The 20,076-nt window shown below is 37.2% G+C and overlaps 1 protein-coding gene across 2 annotated transcripts; it reads left to right on the forward strand.

Annotated features, from left to right (window-relative positions):
- The first annotated feature begins 1,511 nt into the window (after window positions 1-1,511).
- On the forward strand, window positions 1,512-7,490 carry LOC107491256 (ASC1-like protein). 2 transcript variants are annotated; one of them, XM_016112064.3, is made up of 6 exons: window positions 1,514-1,799; window positions 2,927-3,156; window positions 3,282-3,437; window positions 3,738-3,923; window positions 6,616-6,800; window positions 7,207-7,490. In XM_016112064.3, exons 1-6 carry the CDS (start codon window positions 1,641-1,643, stop codon window positions 7,245-7,247), a joined length of 957 nt encoding a protein of 318 aa, XP_015967550.1. In that variant the 5' UTR covers window positions 1,514-1,640; the 3' UTR covers window positions 7,248-7,490. The 2 variants fall into 2 exon arrangements, with proteins under 2 accessions (XP_015967552.1, XP_015967550.1); XM_016112066.3 differs by lacking the exons at window positions 6,616-6,800; window positions 7,207-7,490 and adding an exon at window positions 4,946-5,268 and having other exon boundaries at window positions 1,512-1,799.
- The last annotated feature ends 12,586 nt before the right edge of the window (window positions 7,491-20,076 follow it).

Below are 20,076 nucleotides of genomic sequence, written 5' to 3' on the forward strand. Positions count from 1 at the left end.
ACACTCGTTAGTGTGTGACCCGTTAGGTTCAATTTTAAGCGGGTAGTAAATTAGTCGTACTAAGTTTACTAATCAAGGTTGGCGTCTAGCAACACTCCTCAACGACCTAATAGTATGAAGTAATATATTTTTACTAAGAACCTCAGAAGAACAAAGTATAATTCCTTCCATCTTTCCAGCTCTTGGTTAACTCTTAGAGTATGGTTTAATGGTCAAACTCTAACTTGTTACCATTATTATAATGAACTGTGAATGACTTAAGAAACTCATTTCTTCATTCATTCAATTTCCTTGGCCAAGGTTTTATTCATCTCAATCATTATAATTATAGAGCTCAAACTCTTTAACGAGAGTTGACGGATTCTTTATTGACTAATCATTAATTCTACAAGTATGTAAATCATACCCAATATCCATTCATCTAGCACCCTAGGGTATTAGGTGTCCGGAATCAAAGTATAATAAATACATTGTTAATTACTATGACAGTCACAGGTCAAAGGAAACTCTATTACTATGTTCATCTTGAGAATATCCTATTGACAAATATGCGATAATTATAACCATTCGGAATTCTCAAAATGAATCAGTTCAATGGTCATATCTCTATATGCACCATCTATATATATAATTTAATAAATGAGATCTATTAATCTTCATCCAATGAAGACCATTATATATATATTGATCTTTCCAGATTATTAATATCCTTTTTAATAATGCTACGAACAAGAACAATTTAGATTAAATTATAAAAGATTTATCTTTCAATATTATGATCACTATCACAATGATAAATCTCTAAATTTAATCAAAAATCTTATTATATTAATATTTTAATATAATAACAATAACAAATTATTTAACATGTAATTGATTGAATAGTTATTATACTACTTATTCCCAACAATTCAAACTTAAGAAAAATAGAGAGATAGAGTCAGAGATTGAGAGATTTGCCAAAGGTAAAATTTTAAAATTTTAACTATAGAGATAAATTGTAAAATGATAAAGATTAAAAAATTAGAAAATTTACTGCTAGAACTCTTCAATCTTCTATGGCCTTTTATTTAAATTGGACCATTGGATTGGATTGGACTCTCATTAGGGCCAAAAAAAGAACTTCTTTAATCTTGAACGCCACAGCAGAACAAAAACAACAATTTCGCACTATGTAACTTGATTCTGGATGAGAAGCAAAATTGACACAAAAGATTATAAAAACGTAAAATCTTACGTTTTCACAAGTTGAAATGTAATTTTGACTACTTTAATTCCATCCACCACTTAATTTAGCCAAATTTTGAATTTAAATGCATTTAATGCAAGACATACATGAGAACTACTTAATCAAGGCTTTGCCTGTAAATTTTCTAACATTTTTAATTCCCATTTTACCCGAGCAGGAAAAAAAAAGACTCTTGATTGAACGACACATGGTCCACTTTCGCGGCTCTGACCTGAGAACCTTTGACTACTCCGCGTGACAAATCAAAACTTCTCTTCATTTATTTCTTTCTTTCTCCCCACCACATACCGGCTTCGACAGATTCATTGAGATTTGAGACTGCTGTTTGTTTCCCGGGAAATTTTCTGAGCCACGTCACCGTCATCATCACCCTCAATCCCTTCTTGGCCTTATGGCTGCTGCTGCTTCTTCCTCCTCCTGGGTTCAACAACTCAGTTCGCTTGACTGGCACCAAGAGTCCTACCCTGCATTTAACGATTTCTCCGCTGTTCCCTTCTTCGCTCTCTTATTCCCCTCTGTTCGCTTCTTCCTCGACCGTTTCGTTTTCGAGGTACGTCCCTCATTCTCTGTATAATATATTCATGTCGTGAAGCCTCTAATTTATGTTCATGCGTAAAATAGATATCGTAAGTAAACAATTTGAATGGAAAATGTAAAATAATCGTATATTTTTTAAGTTTTCACTGCATTGAATACACTGAAGAAAACCAAAACTTTTCACTTTTATTCTCTTCGACCAATTTATACTTTTTCGCTAAATTCTAAAATATATCATAAAAGGTAATTTTCCTGTTCTTCAAAATGGCACCAACTTTAGACATTTCCGTGATTTTCTCTTCTCTGTGCTAGTTGTGGAGTTTCGATTAGATTTAGATGTAAACAGGTTAAACAGCCTCAAAATTCCATGTAGTTAATTCTAATTTTAGCGTTTGACTATTTAATTGGTTCCATTGACTTGATTTTCTTACTTGACTAGACTCAGTTGTCTTCTGGTGAATTTTGTTTTGTTTTCATTTCTAATCTTCCAGTTATCTGTGGATATTCATTGGGTAACATGCAACTTTCTTCGCTTCGATGTTTATATATTATAAATTTAAGCATGAATGAGTACTGAGTTGTAACTAACACTGCTGAGTCAGCAGTAACTATCTAACTAACTCTGAGATTAATTTTCGCTAATAAAGTTAACTCCTGAAATGTATGGATTTGCGTGATGAGAAGACCGTTTAATAATAAACAATAATACCTGCATGTGATATGGAAAATCATTACATGTTTCATGCTAGATATACTAAACTATTGCCTAGCTTTTGCCTATAACAGAAATTGAAAACATAGTTATCTGGGTTCTCTCAATTGCCTGCATACTTAGTATCAAATTTGGCCTCCCCCTGTTTCACATGCCGAATGCGCTCTAAAGGAATAATTGTAATTTGATTAGTTAAAATAGCAAATTGTGTATTGAAACTAACCACTTCCCGTTCTTGTAATGCCTTTCTAGCAACAATGATTAGAAGAGAAAAGATTATGTTTACATAATTTGTGTCTTATTTTTCCTTCAAATTGTTCTGATTCCAAAACCCACCCTTTGGTAAGCTAGTTTCATTCTCTAGGTTTATCAAATTATTTAGATACTTTGAGCATATTTATTCAAGCTGAAGTGAATAACATTTACAGAAAGTGGCCAGACGATTGATTTTCGGAAAGGGGCATGAGAAACTGGATCTTCAAACAGATGAGAGAAGAAAGAAGATTAGGAAATTTAAGGAATCAGCATGGAAATGTGTATATTTTCTATCAGCTGAAATTTTTGCTTTGTCTGTAACTTACAATGAGCCTTGGTTTACCAATACAATATATTTTTGGATTGGGCCGGGAAATCAAATCTGGCCAGATCAAAAGATTAAGTAAGATTGTTTATTAACGTTTCATCCTTTAATCTCTGTTTGTTATCATTTTCTCGTTCTTTTGTCTTTATATCTAGATTAAGTTGATTGATAGAGTACAAAGTTGTAACCTTTCTACATTTCAGGTTGAAACTGAAGGGGCTCTATATGTATGGTGCTGGATTTTATGCTTACTCCATACTCGCTTTAATATTTTGGGAAACTAAGCGCTCTGACTTTGGGCTGTCAATGACCCATCATGTTGCTTCTCTGGCTCTCATTGTGCTATCTTATATGTTTAGGTAATCTTTCAGTGGACCATTTTTTTCGGGGTCTCATGAAGTGTATGATTCTTAGCCAATAATATTCTATAGTGAAATTCTGCATAACTTTCATGAGGGAAAGAACAAACAGATAGAAAAAAAAGAATGATAGCAAGAAGATCCTCTGAAATAATCAGTGTGTATGTCCTAATTGCATTAATGATAAAATTGTGACCAAACTACCTCCACTAGCTTCATTGAACTTTGGAATACTTAACTAATTCACTTTGGCATGGTTTTCATACAGTTTTGTTTTGCTTTTATGTTTAATACATTCAGGTTTGTTCGTGTTGGATCAGTAGTTTTGGCTCTTCATGATGCTACTGATGTGTTTCTGGAGACAGGAAAAATGTCCAAATACAGTGGGGCTGAGACAATGGCTAGCATTGCATTTCTCCTTTTTGTTATCTTTTGGACGTTATTGCGCATCATTTACTATCCATTTTGGGTTCTTTGGAGTACAAGGTTTGTACCCACTTTACATCCTTATCCCTCTCTGTTGTCTGTGAATATTTATTAGATAGCTTCTAATCATGATGAACTATATGAAGCAACTTCCCAGATTTTATTGAGAACAGAGAAATTTCAGGCATCTTTCACAAAAGTTTAGTGCTTGGAAAGTATTTTCATTGATATAGTATCCACAATTATTAATTCCTCTAGCCATTGTCCATTTCTAAGCCCTTTATTTTGCTTATCAGCTTATAAAGGAATTTTTCCTCTTAGGTTTGGTTCTGGACTCCAATAATGGTTTTCAGTTACTCCAATTTGAAAACTGTCTAGCATATGTGAGTAAATGGTCAAATTGGTCTCTGAAAGATCACGCGATCTCCATTTTGGTCCCCGAAAGATTTTTTTAATCAATTTTATCTCTAAAAGATTTTAAATTAGTCACATTAATTCTTCCGTCACTACCCTCACTAGAGCCATTAGCGAAAGCTGACCTGGCACGTTAAATCACACCTCACCATATAAAACAATAAATTCGATTACTACGACAATGACAATGAAGACTTTGAGGACGATGGTGTCGTTTTGGGAGGGTTAATGAATACTACGACGACGACGAAGAAGACGAAGAAGGTGGGGATGAGGAGGGAATGATGCCGTTTGAGAAGATGAGGAAGTGGTTGAAGCACAAACCCAGAGGGTTCGGTGAAAGGGAAGTGTAACACTTCCATTGAAGACAAGTTGCTCGACGAACTGCATCAGAGCAGAGAAGTACAGGCTGCTATCTTGATAAAGCTCAAGAGCGGTGTTGTTAACCCCAAAAACAGTGAAGAAAAGAAGAAAGATTTAATTACTTTTGAACACTGGTCGAATTGTATTCCACAGATTGATTGCTTTTGTGCTATTGTTCACTTGTTTGTGTTTCATGTTACTATGTTTGGTGAAATAATACATGCATTTTAACTTTTAAGCAAATTCTGATGTTTTCTTAATTTTTCTTCTTATCCTGAATTCTTTAATCTTTGATGGAAGTGCAGATTTTATGGAGCCTGAAAAGAATATGGTCAAAGGAAAATGCTAGGATCTAGTGTTGTTTATATTTTGTTGATGTTGTTGTTGTTTGTTTGTGCTTGGCATTTGCATGAAACAGGGAATTGTTTTTGGCCACTGTTTACTTCTTTTTTCTGCGGTGTCTACAATTTGGCAGTTGACTATTACTGTTGCCATGAAATTTTGAAGACACTCTAGTTGTTCCGATTGGTGGTTGAGTATGGTTGGTGAACCTGCCGAAAAAGAAGAACATTCATAGGGATCTGAAATCTGCATTCAAAGGGATTCCAGGCATAGTGAATATAGTCCCGGCAGTGAAGAATGGAATGGAATGAATGAGTGTGAGGAACTGAAGAGGTGCAGTGAGTGACAAATGCACTTTGGGCGATAATGATGCTGTTTAGGTACTGACATGACAAGCTAATGTGCCACGACAGTAAGACTTAACGTCATTAGTGACAGAATAGATGGAGGGGACTAACGTTTGATCAATTTTAAATCTTTCGAGGATAATGTTGATTAATTTAATCTTTTGGGGACTAATTTGGAGAACGCGTGATCTTTCAGGCAATTTGACCATTTACTCTATTACAGTTTTATATAGGAACAACAGTGGGTAAATGGTCACATTCGTCCTTGAAAGATTACTCGTTGTCCAAATTGGTCCTCGAAACCTTCAAATATTTTAAATTAATCGCGTTAGTCTTTATATCATTTCTTTTATTCGATGTCAAAATTTGTTAATGTGACACATTAAATGATACTACAACATACACATAGAAGTCTTAATTGACTATTAACATGATAAGCTTATGAAATTAGATCAAATCAAAATCTAATTGAGGAGAGAACTTGAGGCATTGGAATCCCTCAATTTGGAGTTTATTTGACCTAATTTCATAAACTTACCATGTTAGCCGCCAATTAGGACTACTAGGTGTGTACTGTGATGTCAGTTAACATGTCACATCAACAAACTTTGATGTCGTTAGCAACGGAAGTGATATAAGGATTAAAATGACTAACTTAAAATTTTCAAAGGACGAATTTGATTAAAAAGATCTTTTGGGGACTAATTTGGAAAATGAATGATCTTTCGGGGACTAAGTTAACCATTTACTCGAACAACTGTGGTGTCAGGATTTATTTATAGAGATAGAGATCAATTTGTCACTTCAACTGTTCTGATTGATTGTTTTTGAAGCAGAAATTCTTGAGTTTTTATTTTTATTTTTATTTTTTGTTGTTGTTGTTGTTGTTGTTGTTGTTATGCAAAAGGTGTGCCATGTTTTTCTGATTTATAATTTCAGTTATCAAACTTAATTCTTTCTGGGCTTGTTGATCTCTATCCTTCAAAAAGAGGCAAAATGCAATCTTTTATTAGTCCAGTTATTGGTTTCCCAAGTATTAACTTGTTTCAAATAGAATTATCCTATATAATTTCAAACTTAATTTGAGGAGTTTTAGTTGTCTTGCATGAAAAGAATTAATTATAGAATAAAATTTGTTGAAATTTTTATAGCCAAACCTTTCTGAATTTCCTTTAAGCACCACATATACTCTGCACCAATTTCAATACCTCAATGCTAGAGTTTGTCCATTGTCACATATCATTCCCTTTGTCTGTGCCACTGTTAATACTTTTCTCCTGTGGCAGCTATGAAGTTATTTCTGTATTCGATAAGGAGAAGCACCAGAAGGATGGGCCAATATATTATTATGTGTTCAATACTCTACTCTTCTGTTTGCTTGTTCTAAATATTTATTGGTGGGTTCTGATGCTTCGGATGCTTGCTGATCAAATCCGAGCAAAAGGAAAAGTTAGTGAAGATATTCGCTCTGGTAAGTTGAAAGATGCCTTGCATACATTGCTTATTATTAAAATGCACTAACACTCAGAATAAAACCTTCTGAAAAATTGTTACCTATAATTGGTATCTGCTTGCTAGTGCAGAAATAATTTAGTGTCAAGTCAGTCTATAAGCATGATGGATCGTAGAAGTTTGGGTTAACTTGTTCATGTCTAATTTGGTCTTGTTCTTTAGTTTCTTCAATGAATTGGGGTTAATAAGTTAATTAAGGCGCATTAATCATGGAATCAGGACTTAGAAATTAGAGTTGTTTCAATGAATTAATTAATTAACCTTAGATGTTGATGATCCCACCTATATGTAGCCACGGTTTCAGTTTGGTCTATGGAAACTTAAACTCAACTGAAAGTTGCTTAAGTTCACATTTTCTTATGCAGATTCTGAAGATGATGATGATTACAATGATCATGAAGAATGACCAGGAATACAAATTGAATATAGTTGTACATTGTTTACAGAGCATGGACATCTTCAATGTTGTAAAAATTTTGTGGTATTGAGTTGTTCACCCTAAGTCCATAACTATAGTGTTAAAATCAGATTATTTCTGCTGGTAGTGCATGCTAACACAATCAATCTGTAGAAATATTTCATGTAAAGCTTAGAAGGAAAACCATGATGTAAAAATATTTCATGTAAAGCAAGGTTTAGCAATTTTACATCAATCAATCTGTAATATAACTAATTAACTATGGCTAAAAAATGTTACCCCCCTTTTTTTGATGAGTCCCTCACGTTTAAGTTTGGTGGGTGGTAGCTCTAGCCAGTCTTTTCCATTTCTTGGTACCCGTAGAGGTTTGAATTAGGTGGGTGATGGTATCAGCAGGTGTTTCTGGATGGCTCTCCTTTTCTTTTACCTCTTGTTGAGTCTAGTTTGATTTTGGGTTAAGTTATGATGACAAACATTGTTTTGGGTAGAAAGCCCAATATAGTTTAATGCGAGTGTTTAGTGATGCAGGCCTATATGTCCAAGTTCATATTGCTTCAGCCCAAGTCCAACAAGTGCTTCAGCAATGTAAAAGAGTCAAAGCTCATCCTTGTTGCAACGTTCAACAAGAATAAAAAAGGCTATGCATTTGGCAAAAGTTAAAGAAAAAGGGGCAGCTGTCTACATCATGAGCAAAGCAGCACAGAGTGGTGGAGCTCCTCAGACAACAGGGGAAGTGGAGCAGGTTGAAAAAAGGACTGCATGCCATCAAGGACCACTCCAACGGGCAGCAAGGAAAAACAAAGAGGATGAAGCTACAATGAAGCCAAAATGAAGATATAAAACAAGCTTCAATCCAACATATGAAGTTAAGAAAGAGAGCACACATATTCAGAGCACCATCTCTAACATAGGGCTGGAATCTCTTTCTTCTACTCAAGCTTAATTCTGATCTTATGTTATGGTTGTCTTGCGTTATTTTCTGTTTTGAAAAAAGGCAATTATGTGAGGTTCAAAAGCCAAGAGAGAAAAGGCAAGAGTGATGCAAAATAGCCACTGATTTCTGATGTAATTTGGGTGTATGAACTAGGATTAGTTCCCCTTGCCAAGTTGGGTTAGCACTTGGTGAGAATTGAATCTGTGTAGATTCCCTTTCTAAGTTGGGATAGCACTTTGGGGTTGCTAAACTTTGGTGAAGAAAGCTTAGGGATAGATACTAGTTGGATTAGGGATTAATTCAATAGTATTGGTGTATGTAATCTGAGAATTATAGTGAAAATTCCACTATGGTTTGTGGTGGAGACTGGACGTAGGATTCATGGCACTGAGAATCCGAACCAGGATACATGCTGGCCTCTTTCTCCTCTTCTTTGCTCTTTCAATGTTCTGCGTATGAGACAATTTTAAATAATCTCCTGCAACTCGAGTAATAGCAAAACAGAGTTTGAAACTTTAAGTTTTAAACTAACTTGATTCAACCCCCCTTCTCAAGTTCAACTAGAACCATCAATTGGTATCAGAGCTCGGTCTCAAGAAGGCAAGCTTCACAGCTTGGAGTAAAGATCCATGGCCAACAACATGAATCCCAACATCGTGGCTTTCACTCTCACTGAAGGACAGTCCAACAATAGACCTCCCTACTTCAATGGCAGCAACTACTCTTACTGGAAAGAGAGAATGAGAATCTTCGTGTAGTCGATCGACTACAACATCTGGAAGATCATTCTCAATGGCCCAGACGTTCCTACCAAACAGAATGCTGATGGAGAAGTTGTGGCAAAGGAGGACAACGAATGGACAGATGAAGAAAAGAAGAAGGTTGAACTCAATGCCAAGGCAATCAACCTGATGCACTGTGTAATCAGTTTTGAAGAGTTCAGAAAAGTGTCAAGGTGTAAAACAGCAAAAGAGATCTGGGATAAGCTCAGACTCACTCATAAAGGCACTAAGCAAGTGAGGGAAACCAGAATTGACATGTTGATGAAGGAGTATGAAATGTTTAGTATGAAGGAAGATGAGAGCATCGATCAAATGTTCGAAAGGTTCTCGATAATCATCAACAATCTGGACGCCATGGGAAGAAGCTACTCTGAAGAAACCTTGGTAAGAAAGATTCTGAGGAGTTTTACTAAGAAATGGGAAGTGAAAAGTACAGTCATCTCTGAAAGGAATGATTTGATCAAAATCACCTATGATGAGCTGAGAGGCAAGCTGCTAGCTTATGAAACCACTCACATGTCTCAAGACAAAGATGACAAAAAAAAAGTATAGCACTAAAATCAAGAATGACAGTCCAAGGAGAAGAATCTGATGACAGTCTCTCAGATGAAGAAATGGTGCTCTTTGCAAGAAAAATGAGAAGACTACTGAGATACAAAAACAAAGGCAAAGGAAGCTCTTCATCCAAAGATGTCAAGAAAGATCAAGTCAAGTTCACATGCCATCACTGCAAGGAGCCTAGTCACTTCAAGTCAGATTGCCCTCAACTTAAGAAAGGCGAAAAATCCAAGAAAGACAAAAAGAAGGTGATGATGGCAACATGGGAGGACTTGGAGAACGATACAAGCTCAGAAAGCTCAGATCAAGAAGCTCAAATATGTCTTATGGCAGATCATAATGATGAAGATGAGGTAGATCTCTCTGACTTATCTATTGATGAACTGCACTACATTATCAAAGACATTTCTGTGAACTCTAAGAAACTCTTGGATAAGTATGCTAAATGTAAGAAAGAAAATGAGGCTTTGAGGACAGAAAATGATCTTCTTTTGAAAAAGGTTAAGGCAAATGAAACTAATAATGAAAAGTTTTTAAAAGAAGAAAACGTTGCCTTGTGAACTGAATTAGAAAATTCAAACTCAAGCATGAAGTTACTGCTTTCACTGATTTGATTTCTGGAAACAAAAAGCTGAATGAACAAATAAAAGGTTTGAATGAAGACTTAGCAAAGTTTGTTCAAGGTTCTCAAAATCTGAACAAACTGCTTGCTTGTCAAAGGTTTGGGTCTGAAAAATCAGGACTTGGGTTCAAAGAGGAAAGTAAGGCAGTTTTCAAACAAAACTTTATAAAATCTGAAGCCTCCTCTTCCAAGCTTTTCAAGCCAAAAGGATTCAGCAAACCTCAAAAATCAGTGAGCAAGAATCAGTGCTACAAGTGCAACAGAAATGGTCATGATCCTCCTCAATGTTTCATCTTTCCTAGGTCTTTTGGTAATGATAATAAATTATATAAAGTTGTTCATGATTTTAATGCTCTTGGGCAACCAAGAAGATTTCACATCAAAGGATCCAAATGGATTTGGATACCTAAGGTTAGTTGAAGAACATGTAGGTTTGCCTTGCATCCAAGAAGAAAAAGGACATGTGGTATCTTGATAGTGGATGTTCAAGGCATATGACCGGAAGGGATACTTTCTTCATTAAACTCAACAAGTATGATGGAGGATTTGTCACTTTTGGTGATAATGGTAAAGGTAAAATAATTTCCATTGGTAAGGTTGGCAAAGATTTTTCAACTTGCATAGATAGTGTCTTTTTAGTTGATGGGTTAAAGCATAATCTATTGAGCATAAGTCAATTGTGTGACCTTGGATATGCTGTTACCTTTAGGAAATCTGATTGTAGAGTCATAAATGAGAAAACAGAGGCTGTTTTATTTGTTGCCAAAAGAAGTGATAATGTTTATGGTATCACACTAGATGATCTAAAAGTTCAAAATGTAACCTGTTTCTCTTCTATGGAATCTGAAAAATGGATGTGGCATAAGAGGTTAGGACATGCTAGCATGTTCCAAATCTCCAAGCTTGTAAAGAGAGGCTTAGTTAGAGGTCTTCCTAATATAAAGTTTGATAAAGACATCATTTGTGATGCTTGTCAAATGGGTAAACAAATTAAAACCTCTTTTAAACCCAAGAAAGATGTCTCTACTAAGAAACCATTGAAGCTGTTGCATCTTGATCTGTTTGGACCAACTAGGACTCAAAGTCTTGGAGGAAAGAGTTATGGCATGGTAATTGTGGATGACTATACTAGATTCAGATGGGTGTTCTTTCTTGCTCATAAACATGAGGCCTTTTCTGTTTTTGAAAAATTCAGCAAAAAGATTCAAAATAAAAAAGGTTTTAAAATTGTTTCAATTAGAAGTGATCATGGTAAGGAATTTGAAAATCAATTCTTTGAATCTTTTTGTGATGAACAAGGCATATCACATAACTTCTCTTGTCCAAGAACACCTCAACAAAATGGTGTTGTGGAAAGAAGAAATAGAAGTTTACAAGAAATGGCTAGAGCTATGTTATGTGAATATGAAATTTCCAAGTTCTTATGGGCTGAAGCTGTAAATACAGCTTGCTATGTTTTAAATAGAACACTTATTAGGAAGTTTTTAAAGAAAACACCATATGAACTTTGGAAAGGGCATCCTCCCAATCTCAGCTATTTTCATGTGTTTGGATGCAAGTGCTTCATTCTGAATATCAAAGAAAATTTAGGAAAATTTGATCCTAAAACACATGAAGCCATTTTTATAGGTTATTCCACAAATAGCAAGGCCTATAGGGTTTACAACAAGAACTCCAAAACAGTTGAGGAGACCATGCATGTCACTTTCTGTGAATCTAACAATGTTCCCAGTGTCTGTATTGATGATAGTCCAGGTTTTGAAGCTGAGATTCCAAGGATTACTGAACCAGTTCCACAAAATCTAATTTCTCATGAAGTTGCATCTGTCAGCAGCGATAATCCCAATTCTGCAGGAGACAATTTGGAATTATCTCCTGTCACTGCAGAAAACACTGATGCAGAGGCAAATATTGATCAAGAGGAACCTGAATCCTCAAACCATTCAAGGAGACCAAGAGAATAGAGGTTTCTGAAAAACTATCCTGAAGAGTTCATAATTGGAAATCCTTCCACTGGTAGAACCACCCGTTCATCTTTGAAAAGAGCCGAATCCAACAACATTGCTCTCTTATCAAAGATTGAACCTCAAAACATCCAAGAAGCTCTTGCTGATCCTTCATGGGTGCTAGCTATGAAGGAAGAATTGCAGTAATTTGAGAAAAACCAAGTTTGGTCATTAGTGCCTTATGCAAATGGAAAAAAGGTCACTGGCACTAAATGGATTTTTAGAAACAAACTGGGTGAAGATGGATCCATAGTCCGAAACAAAGCTAGATTGGTCGCTCAAGGATATGATCAAGAGGAATGGATTGATTTCGATGAATCCTTTGCACCTGTAGCTCGAATGGAAGCCATCAGATTGCTCCTTGCATCTGCTGCTCATTGTGGCTTCAAGTTGTTCCAAATGGACGTAAAGTGTGCTTTCCTCAATGATATAATAGATAGAGAGGTTTATGTGGCTCAACCACCTGGGTTTGAAAACAAAACTTTTCCTAACCATGTTTTCAAACTAGCTAAAGCCTTATATGGTTTAAGACAAGCTCCTAGAGCTTGGTATGAGAGGCTTAGCTCATTTTTATTGAAAAATAACTTTCAAAGAGGAGCCACTGACACCACTTTATTTATTAGAAATTATCATGATCATTTTATTCTTGTGCAAGTTTATGTTGATGATATTATATTTGGTTCGGCTAATGAGGATTTGTGTGCAAATTTTGCTAAGCTTATTGACGAATGAATTTTTGCCGGTATAGAAATTATCAAGTAATCAATCGTGGTATAGTCTAAACCGACGCAAAATCCATCATCAAAGTAATTCTACAATCTATAACCGAGAGTATTAGTCCCGAGTCGTTCTTCCCTAGGAATGCTACAAGGATGCATGTTATTGGTTAAGTGGTCTTTTGTGGCTTGAAGAGTGTGGCATAAAAAGTCAAGTAAAAGTAACTAACTTGAGTCACAAGTCCTAGTCTTACCCTAGGGAAGTCTAGCTTTAGTGCACTCTAAGTCAATTAGCAATCCTCAATTCTTAATCAACAATTGACATCCATTATTCAAGTGTCTCCAATGACTTAACCACTAGGCCAAGTGAGGGGATACTACTCCATATCTAAAGTTGGCATTTTCTCAAACAATTGGAGGGCATGAATGAAAGACATAGTAAAATTGAGAAAAGATATCAACAATAAATCAACAATGAAAATGAGATCTTCAATGAATCAATAGAATCCAAAACAACAAAGTTAAACCTAAGATCTATAGGAATTGAACAATTACAAACACTAATTGAGATTAGAGAAGAGGATCTACAACATGAACAAAGTAAATTGAGAGTTGTAATAGATCTCACCAAGGGATGGTTGAGAATTGAGAAAATGAAGATGAATCCTAGAGAGAAGTTGGAGTTTCTCTCTCTACAAATGTAACTAAATAAAAAAAATATCTACCTAAGGATCTAAAATTAGTCTATGGATGTGAATGTGTGTCAATCCCCTCCAATCCTTGGCTTTTATATGCATTTTGGCGCCAAAGTTGGTTGCTAAAGCCTTCCAAAATCGCCAGGCACGTGTTGCATTAATGGAGTCATGTGCGATCACCGACGCGTGCGCGCACGGTACGCGTGCGCGTCCTTGGCCGATTTCGCAATGTGCGCGCGAGCGCCTTGTGCGCGTACGCATGCATGGCTGACTTTGCTTCTTTGACTTTTTATGCTTATCTCCACTTGCATGCTTCCTTCCTTGCTTCCTTTGATCCATGCCTAGCCTATTCCAATCCTGGAATTACTAGCAAACACATCAAGGCATCTTGTGGAATCAAAGAGAAACTAGAATTCATCAAAATAAGGCTTAAAAAGCATGTTTTTACACTTAAGCACAAATATGGGAAAGATAACAAAACCATGCTAATTCCTAGGCTAAATATGACAAAAGGTTATCAAAATATTCTAAATTCAATACAAAACAAACCGTCAAATTGGGGTTTGTCACTTATGACCAATGAATTTGATATGAGCATGATGGGAGAACTCAATTTCTTCCTAGGCTTGCAAATCAAGCAAACTGCAGAAGGCATATTCATCCATCAAGAAAAATATGCAAAGGAACTTGTCAAGAAGTTTGGGCTGGACTGTGCTAAGCCTATGGGAACCCCCGTGCATCCTAACATCAAGCTTGATAAGGATGAACATAGTAGAGATGTTGATGAGACACGTTACAGAGGGATGATTGGATCCCTAATGTACCTAACCTCCTCAAGGCCTGATATCATCCAAAGTGTTGGAGTTTGCTCAAGGTTTCAATCAAAGCCTAAGGAGTCACATCTCTCTGCTGTCAAGAGGATCATCCGATATGTACTTGGTACCACTAATTATGGGTTATGGTTTCCTAAAACTGATTCTTTTCAATTAGTGGGTTTCTGTGATGCAGATTTTGCTGGGGATAGGATTGATAGAAGAAGCACAAGTGGCATGTGCTGCTTTCTTGGGAAATCCCTCATTGTTTGGTCTAGCAAGAAGCAAGCTACTGTGGCACTTTCAACAGCCGAAGCTGAGTATATTGCAGCCTCCTCTTGTTGTTCTCAATTATTATGGCTGAAAACTCAACTAGCTGATTATAAACTGAATGTCTCAAATATTCCATTATTTTGTGACAACATGAGTGCTATTAACATTTCCAAAAATCCTGTTTTGCACTCAAGAATAAAGCACATTGAAGTTCGTTTTCATTCTATTAGAGAACATGTGCAAAATGGAAATTTAGATATTCAGTTTGTTAATTCTAAAGGTCAGCTAGCAGATATTTTCACCAAACCATTGATAGAAGAGAGGTTCTGTAAGCTGCGAACTGAACTGGGCATTCTTGCTTCATCTCTGTTTTCCTAATTTTCTGATAATGAGATCTTTTGTGTTTTGTCTCATAAATCGCGGTGAGATTTTTTTGGCAGATGATGAGTAAACTTCATTAAGTCACTATGGAGCTAATGGACTCTAATCTGACCATGATGAATGATTGACGTCAAGTGCTGAAGCAGTCTTTGGAACTATGGGCTTTTCTTTATTGAAAACATTTGGGGGCTTTTTCAATTTTTGAGGATCTGAATTTTTTTGTGAGGCTTTATGAAAAGTGGGATTTCAAATTTTTTTTGGGGCTTAAATTCCATTTCAATTTTTGTCCACCGAACTTACTTTAAAATCTTGGCAGTCTGCATTTCATTTTATTTGGGCTTCATGACAATTGCATTCTCTTATTGGTTTCCATCCTTTGTTTTCTTTTCACCTTATTTCAAATCGTACGAAGGTTACAGCTGTAACTTTCAAAACGTTTTCCAAAGATTGGATTTTTATCTTTTCAAGGTGCAACCTTTACACTTCTCAAGCCTATAATAACTCCCCACTACATGCACCCATTCACACTACTATATCCACTCCTTCATCTTCTTCAACCTGTGCTCTATAAAATGGCTCGAAAGAAAAGAGCTGCTCGCAGAGGCTCCCACAGTGGCACCCACCGTTCTGATCACACACACTCATCTCCCTCTCATTCCCCCACTCATTCCTCACCATCTCCACCATCAAACCCCTCTCCTGACATGGCCCGCACTAAGACCACCGCTCGCCGACCTGGCGTTGCTCCTCGTCCTTCACCTCCTCCTCCTCTAACCACATCTCAACCCAGTTCCTCCAAACCCAGCTCTTCCAGAGGAAAGAGGGCTCTTCACGAAGACGAAGAGACAACCCCCACTCAGAGTTGCCATACTTGCGGTACAGTCATTGACCTCCCTCTTCGTTCTGTGTCTGAACCTAAGCTGTCAAACCCCATTGCCTACAAATCCTTCTATGCTGATTTTCCCCATGAGTCTTTTGATCGTCGTCGTTTCCAATCTCTCATGAACTATTTGTTTTTCTGCAAAGATGTTTACAAGCGTAAACTCTGTCCCCCGAAGCTTGTCAATCTTGACAAACTCCGTAGGAAAGGCCTGAACTTTACCCCATTGTTTGCATATCAAGGTTGGACATCCATACCGTCCATCAAAGAGAAAGTTTACCCTGATTTGGTAAAACAGTTCTATAGCAACATGTCCTACAAAGAAGGGAGAATCGCCTCTTTTGTTAAAGGCAAAGTGATCATTCTTGACAAATATCACCTAGGCAAAGCCCTAGATTACCAGGACCGAGGCCCTGATGTCTACACCTCTGGTAAGTGGGATGATACGCTAAACGTTTCATACTTTGATGCCCTAAGCACTGTCTGCATCAATATCCCTCTCTTAGAAGGTAACACTCCTACTCATAAGTCTCTTGGTCCAGTCCGTGCCCAGCTGCACAGGATTGTTAACCATGTCATCTTGCCTCAGAGCAGTTCTTTTCAACGCGTCTCATTTTGTGACACACTTGTTTTGTATGCATTGCTTTCAAAATCTCCTATTTCTTTTGCTTACTTGCTTGTGAGACACATGCATGCGTGTATCAGTACCAAAAATGTGTTACCATATGGCATGCTTCTTACAAAAATTTTTCAATATTACAATGTTGATTTTGGGGCTGAAATTGCTAAAGATTGTAACTCATATATCAAAGGGGGTGGTGCAGTAAAGAAAACAGCTCCTAGGCGTCACCAAACTGATGACAGCACTGATGTACCCTCTGTTGATGAGGATCCTCTGATTCCCCCCTTCACATCCACTACAGTCAAGACCATGACACGCATTCTGAAGAATGTCCTTGAAGAATTCCTCAATCTGACAGATCTTCTTCTCCATCATGGTGCTGAGCGCAAAGGAATCAAGTTTTGGAGGAAAATGCTCTCAAAAAGACGAAGAGAAGGATTCAGATTCTGAGAGACTTTGTGGAGGACATCGAGGTTAGCCTCACAACTTCTGATAATGAGGGGGAGGATGACGGAACCTCTGATGAATCCAACTCTGATGCCTAACTCCTTGTTATCTCATCTGCGACTATGACTTGTTTTCGTTTTGAACTTGTTTATTTTACTTTTTTTGGGATGACTGTAAAAGACTTAAACTACTCTGCTACTTGAAATATATGCACCAGCCACTAACAAATTTTGTGCAGGTTTTTTCTTTCCTCCCTTAATGACAAAAAGGGGAGAAAAGAAAGGGAATGTTAGTTTTGGCTTAGGGGTTAATAGTGATAGTTAAGAACAATGATTCTTTGTGTTGCTAAGTAACTTATTTTGTCCTGTGTATCATGCCTAGTGTTAATTGCTCTGTGTTATTATTACTGTGGTATATTGCTTGAAAATTTTGGTCCTGGCTGTTTGTTAAGATTTGTTTAGGTAAAGATGTAAGCCATGATCAAGGGGGAGTAATGCTAGCATTGAGGGGGAGCAACTCACAATCCAAACGTCATCAAAGGGAAGTGTTCTTAACTCGCTCAAATTAGTTTTAATTTCCCTATTTTATCATGTTTGTCATCAAGGGGGAGATTTTTGAGCCTAGTTTGATTTTGGGTTAAGTTATGATGACAAACATTGTTTTGGGTGGAAAGCCCAATATAGTTTAATGCGAGTGTTTAGTGATACAGGCCCATATGTCCAAGTTCATATTGCTTCAGCCCAAGTCCAATAAGTGTTTCAGCAATGTAAAAGAGCCAAAGCTCATCCTTGTTGCAACGTTCAACAAGAATAAAAAAGGCTATGCATTTGGCAAAAGTAAAAGAAAAAGGGGCAGCTGTCTACATCATGAGCAAAGCAGCACAGCTGTGGCTCTAGGAAAAGAACAACACAAGGACAGTGCCACTACACAAAGAACATCAGCAAATCAAAATGCAGAAGATCATTAGCAAGTTTGGAAGAGCAAAACAAAATCGCAGAGCTATGGACAGCAGTTGGAATGGCTCAAAAATGGAAGTGCTTTGCATGCCAAGGAAGACGGCAGCTCCAAGGACAACAGAGGTTGGTGGATCAGACCCTCCAACAAGCAGCGTTAGTGGAGCAGATGAGCAAGGACTGCATGCCAGTTGAGACAGCTCCAACGGGCAGCTGGTACACAATTATGTGAGGTTCAAAAGCCAAGAGAGGAAAGGCAAGAGTGATGCAAAATAGCCACTGATTTCTGATGTAATTTGGGTGTATGAACTAGGATTAGTTCCCCTTGCCAAGTTGGGTTAGCACTTGGTGAGAATTGAATCTGTGTAGATTCCCCTTCTAAGTTGGGATAGCACTTTGGGGTTGCTAAGCTTTGGTGAAGAAAGCTTAGGGATAGATACTAGTTGGATTAGGGATTAATTCAATAGTATTGGTGTATGTAATCTGAGAATTATAGTGAAAATTCCACTATGGTTTGTGGTGGAGACTGGACGTAGGATTCATGGCACTGAGAATCCGAACCAGGATACATGCTGGCCTCTTTCTCCTCTTCTTTGCTCTTTCAATGTTCTGTGTATGAGATAATTTTAAATAATCTCCTGCAACTCGAGTAACAGCAAAACAGAGTTTGAAACTTTAAGTTTTAAACTAACTTGATTCAACCTCTCTTCTCAAGTTCAACTAGAACCATCAACCTCAAATTTGACCCCCGATAGGGGAAAGCCATATAAAGCTTCATTAGGAGACATGATTATGGAAGAATGGTTTCAGTTGTTATAACAATACTCGGCCTACAAGTACTGTTCCAAGAAACGATTTACCACTTCGGTTTGCCCCTCGCTTTGCAGATAGTAGGCGGTACTGTAGTGGAGTTTAGTTCCACTGAAAGAGAACAAATATTTCCAAAACTTGCTCAAGAATAATAGGACACGATCTGAGACAATAGAAGAAGGAACCCATGTAGCTTAACCACTGAACTGATAAACTTGTCAGCTACTTGTTTGGTAGTGAACCTGGGTCTTAACGCCTCAAAATGAGCTCCTTTGGTAAAGCAGTCACCACAACCAAAATGGCGGTGAATCTAGATTACTTGGGCAATTGCACAATAAAATCTTATCAGATAGCTATAATCTAGCCCGGTTATACCTATAAATCGGAATTAGAGAGAATCTTGGCTATAACAGAATTATTTCGAAACAAATTGAGGGTGGTTATCGCAAAATCAGGATAACGTCTCCAACAGTTTCGCAATACTAGATCCACAAAATAACCGTCCTTTACTACAATAACTATATAAAAAGAGGAAACCTTAAAGGGAGAAGATACGTTATTTACTCTGAATTGCAATATACTCATCTCATTCTCTTTCTGACTTGAACGTTAGAGTGCTTTTGTAGGTGTCCACTATTGCCGTTCTTGAAAAACCAACGTATATCTCATCCAACCCAGATAGAAGTGAATTCAACCTTGGATCCGACGAGCTATACCTCTCTCGACACTTACTACACAGGAACATTTGGCACCCACCGTAGGGCCGAAGTTTTGAACTAATCCCACCAACATCTCTTCCACCATATTTTCATCTCTTTTTGTAGGTTACAACCTATGGTAGAAAAGCAAAGCAACCCTCCTATCACTGAGTCATTGCAGGCAGAAGTCCAACACATGGCCGAGCTATTGACGACAATGATAGCCACCCCGTGGAAAGCAAAGTCACGGTGATAGTCACCCCAAAGCCATAAGTAAAAAGAACCAATCCCTTCTCAAAGAAAATTATGAGCTTTCAAATGCCCAGGAACTTGACTCTGCCAACGACACTGAAACACTATGAGGGAATCGGTGACCCTAACATCTACGTCACTAAATTTTACTCAATGATGTTCATGAATGAAGCATCTGACCCAATATTTTGTCGTACATTTCCAAATTTCTTAGATGGTGTTGCCTTGATCTGGTTTTCTGGTTTACCTGTAGGTTTTATATCAAGTTTTGATGAGCTGCCCGACCTATATGTCAATAACTTCATAGCTTCAAAGATTTAGGTGCATGACTCAGACTATCTTAGTACCATACAGTAAGGATAACATGAGAGTCTCA

This window comes from Arachis duranensis, chromosome 5 (genome assembly GCF_000817695.3).
Source record: "Arachis duranensis cultivar V14167 chromosome 5, aradu.V14167.gnm2.J7QH, whole genome shotgun sequence".
In the NCBI taxonomy this organism is placed as follows: domain Eukaryota; kingdom Viridiplantae; phylum Streptophyta; class Magnoliopsida; order Fabales; family Fabaceae; genus Arachis; species Arachis duranensis.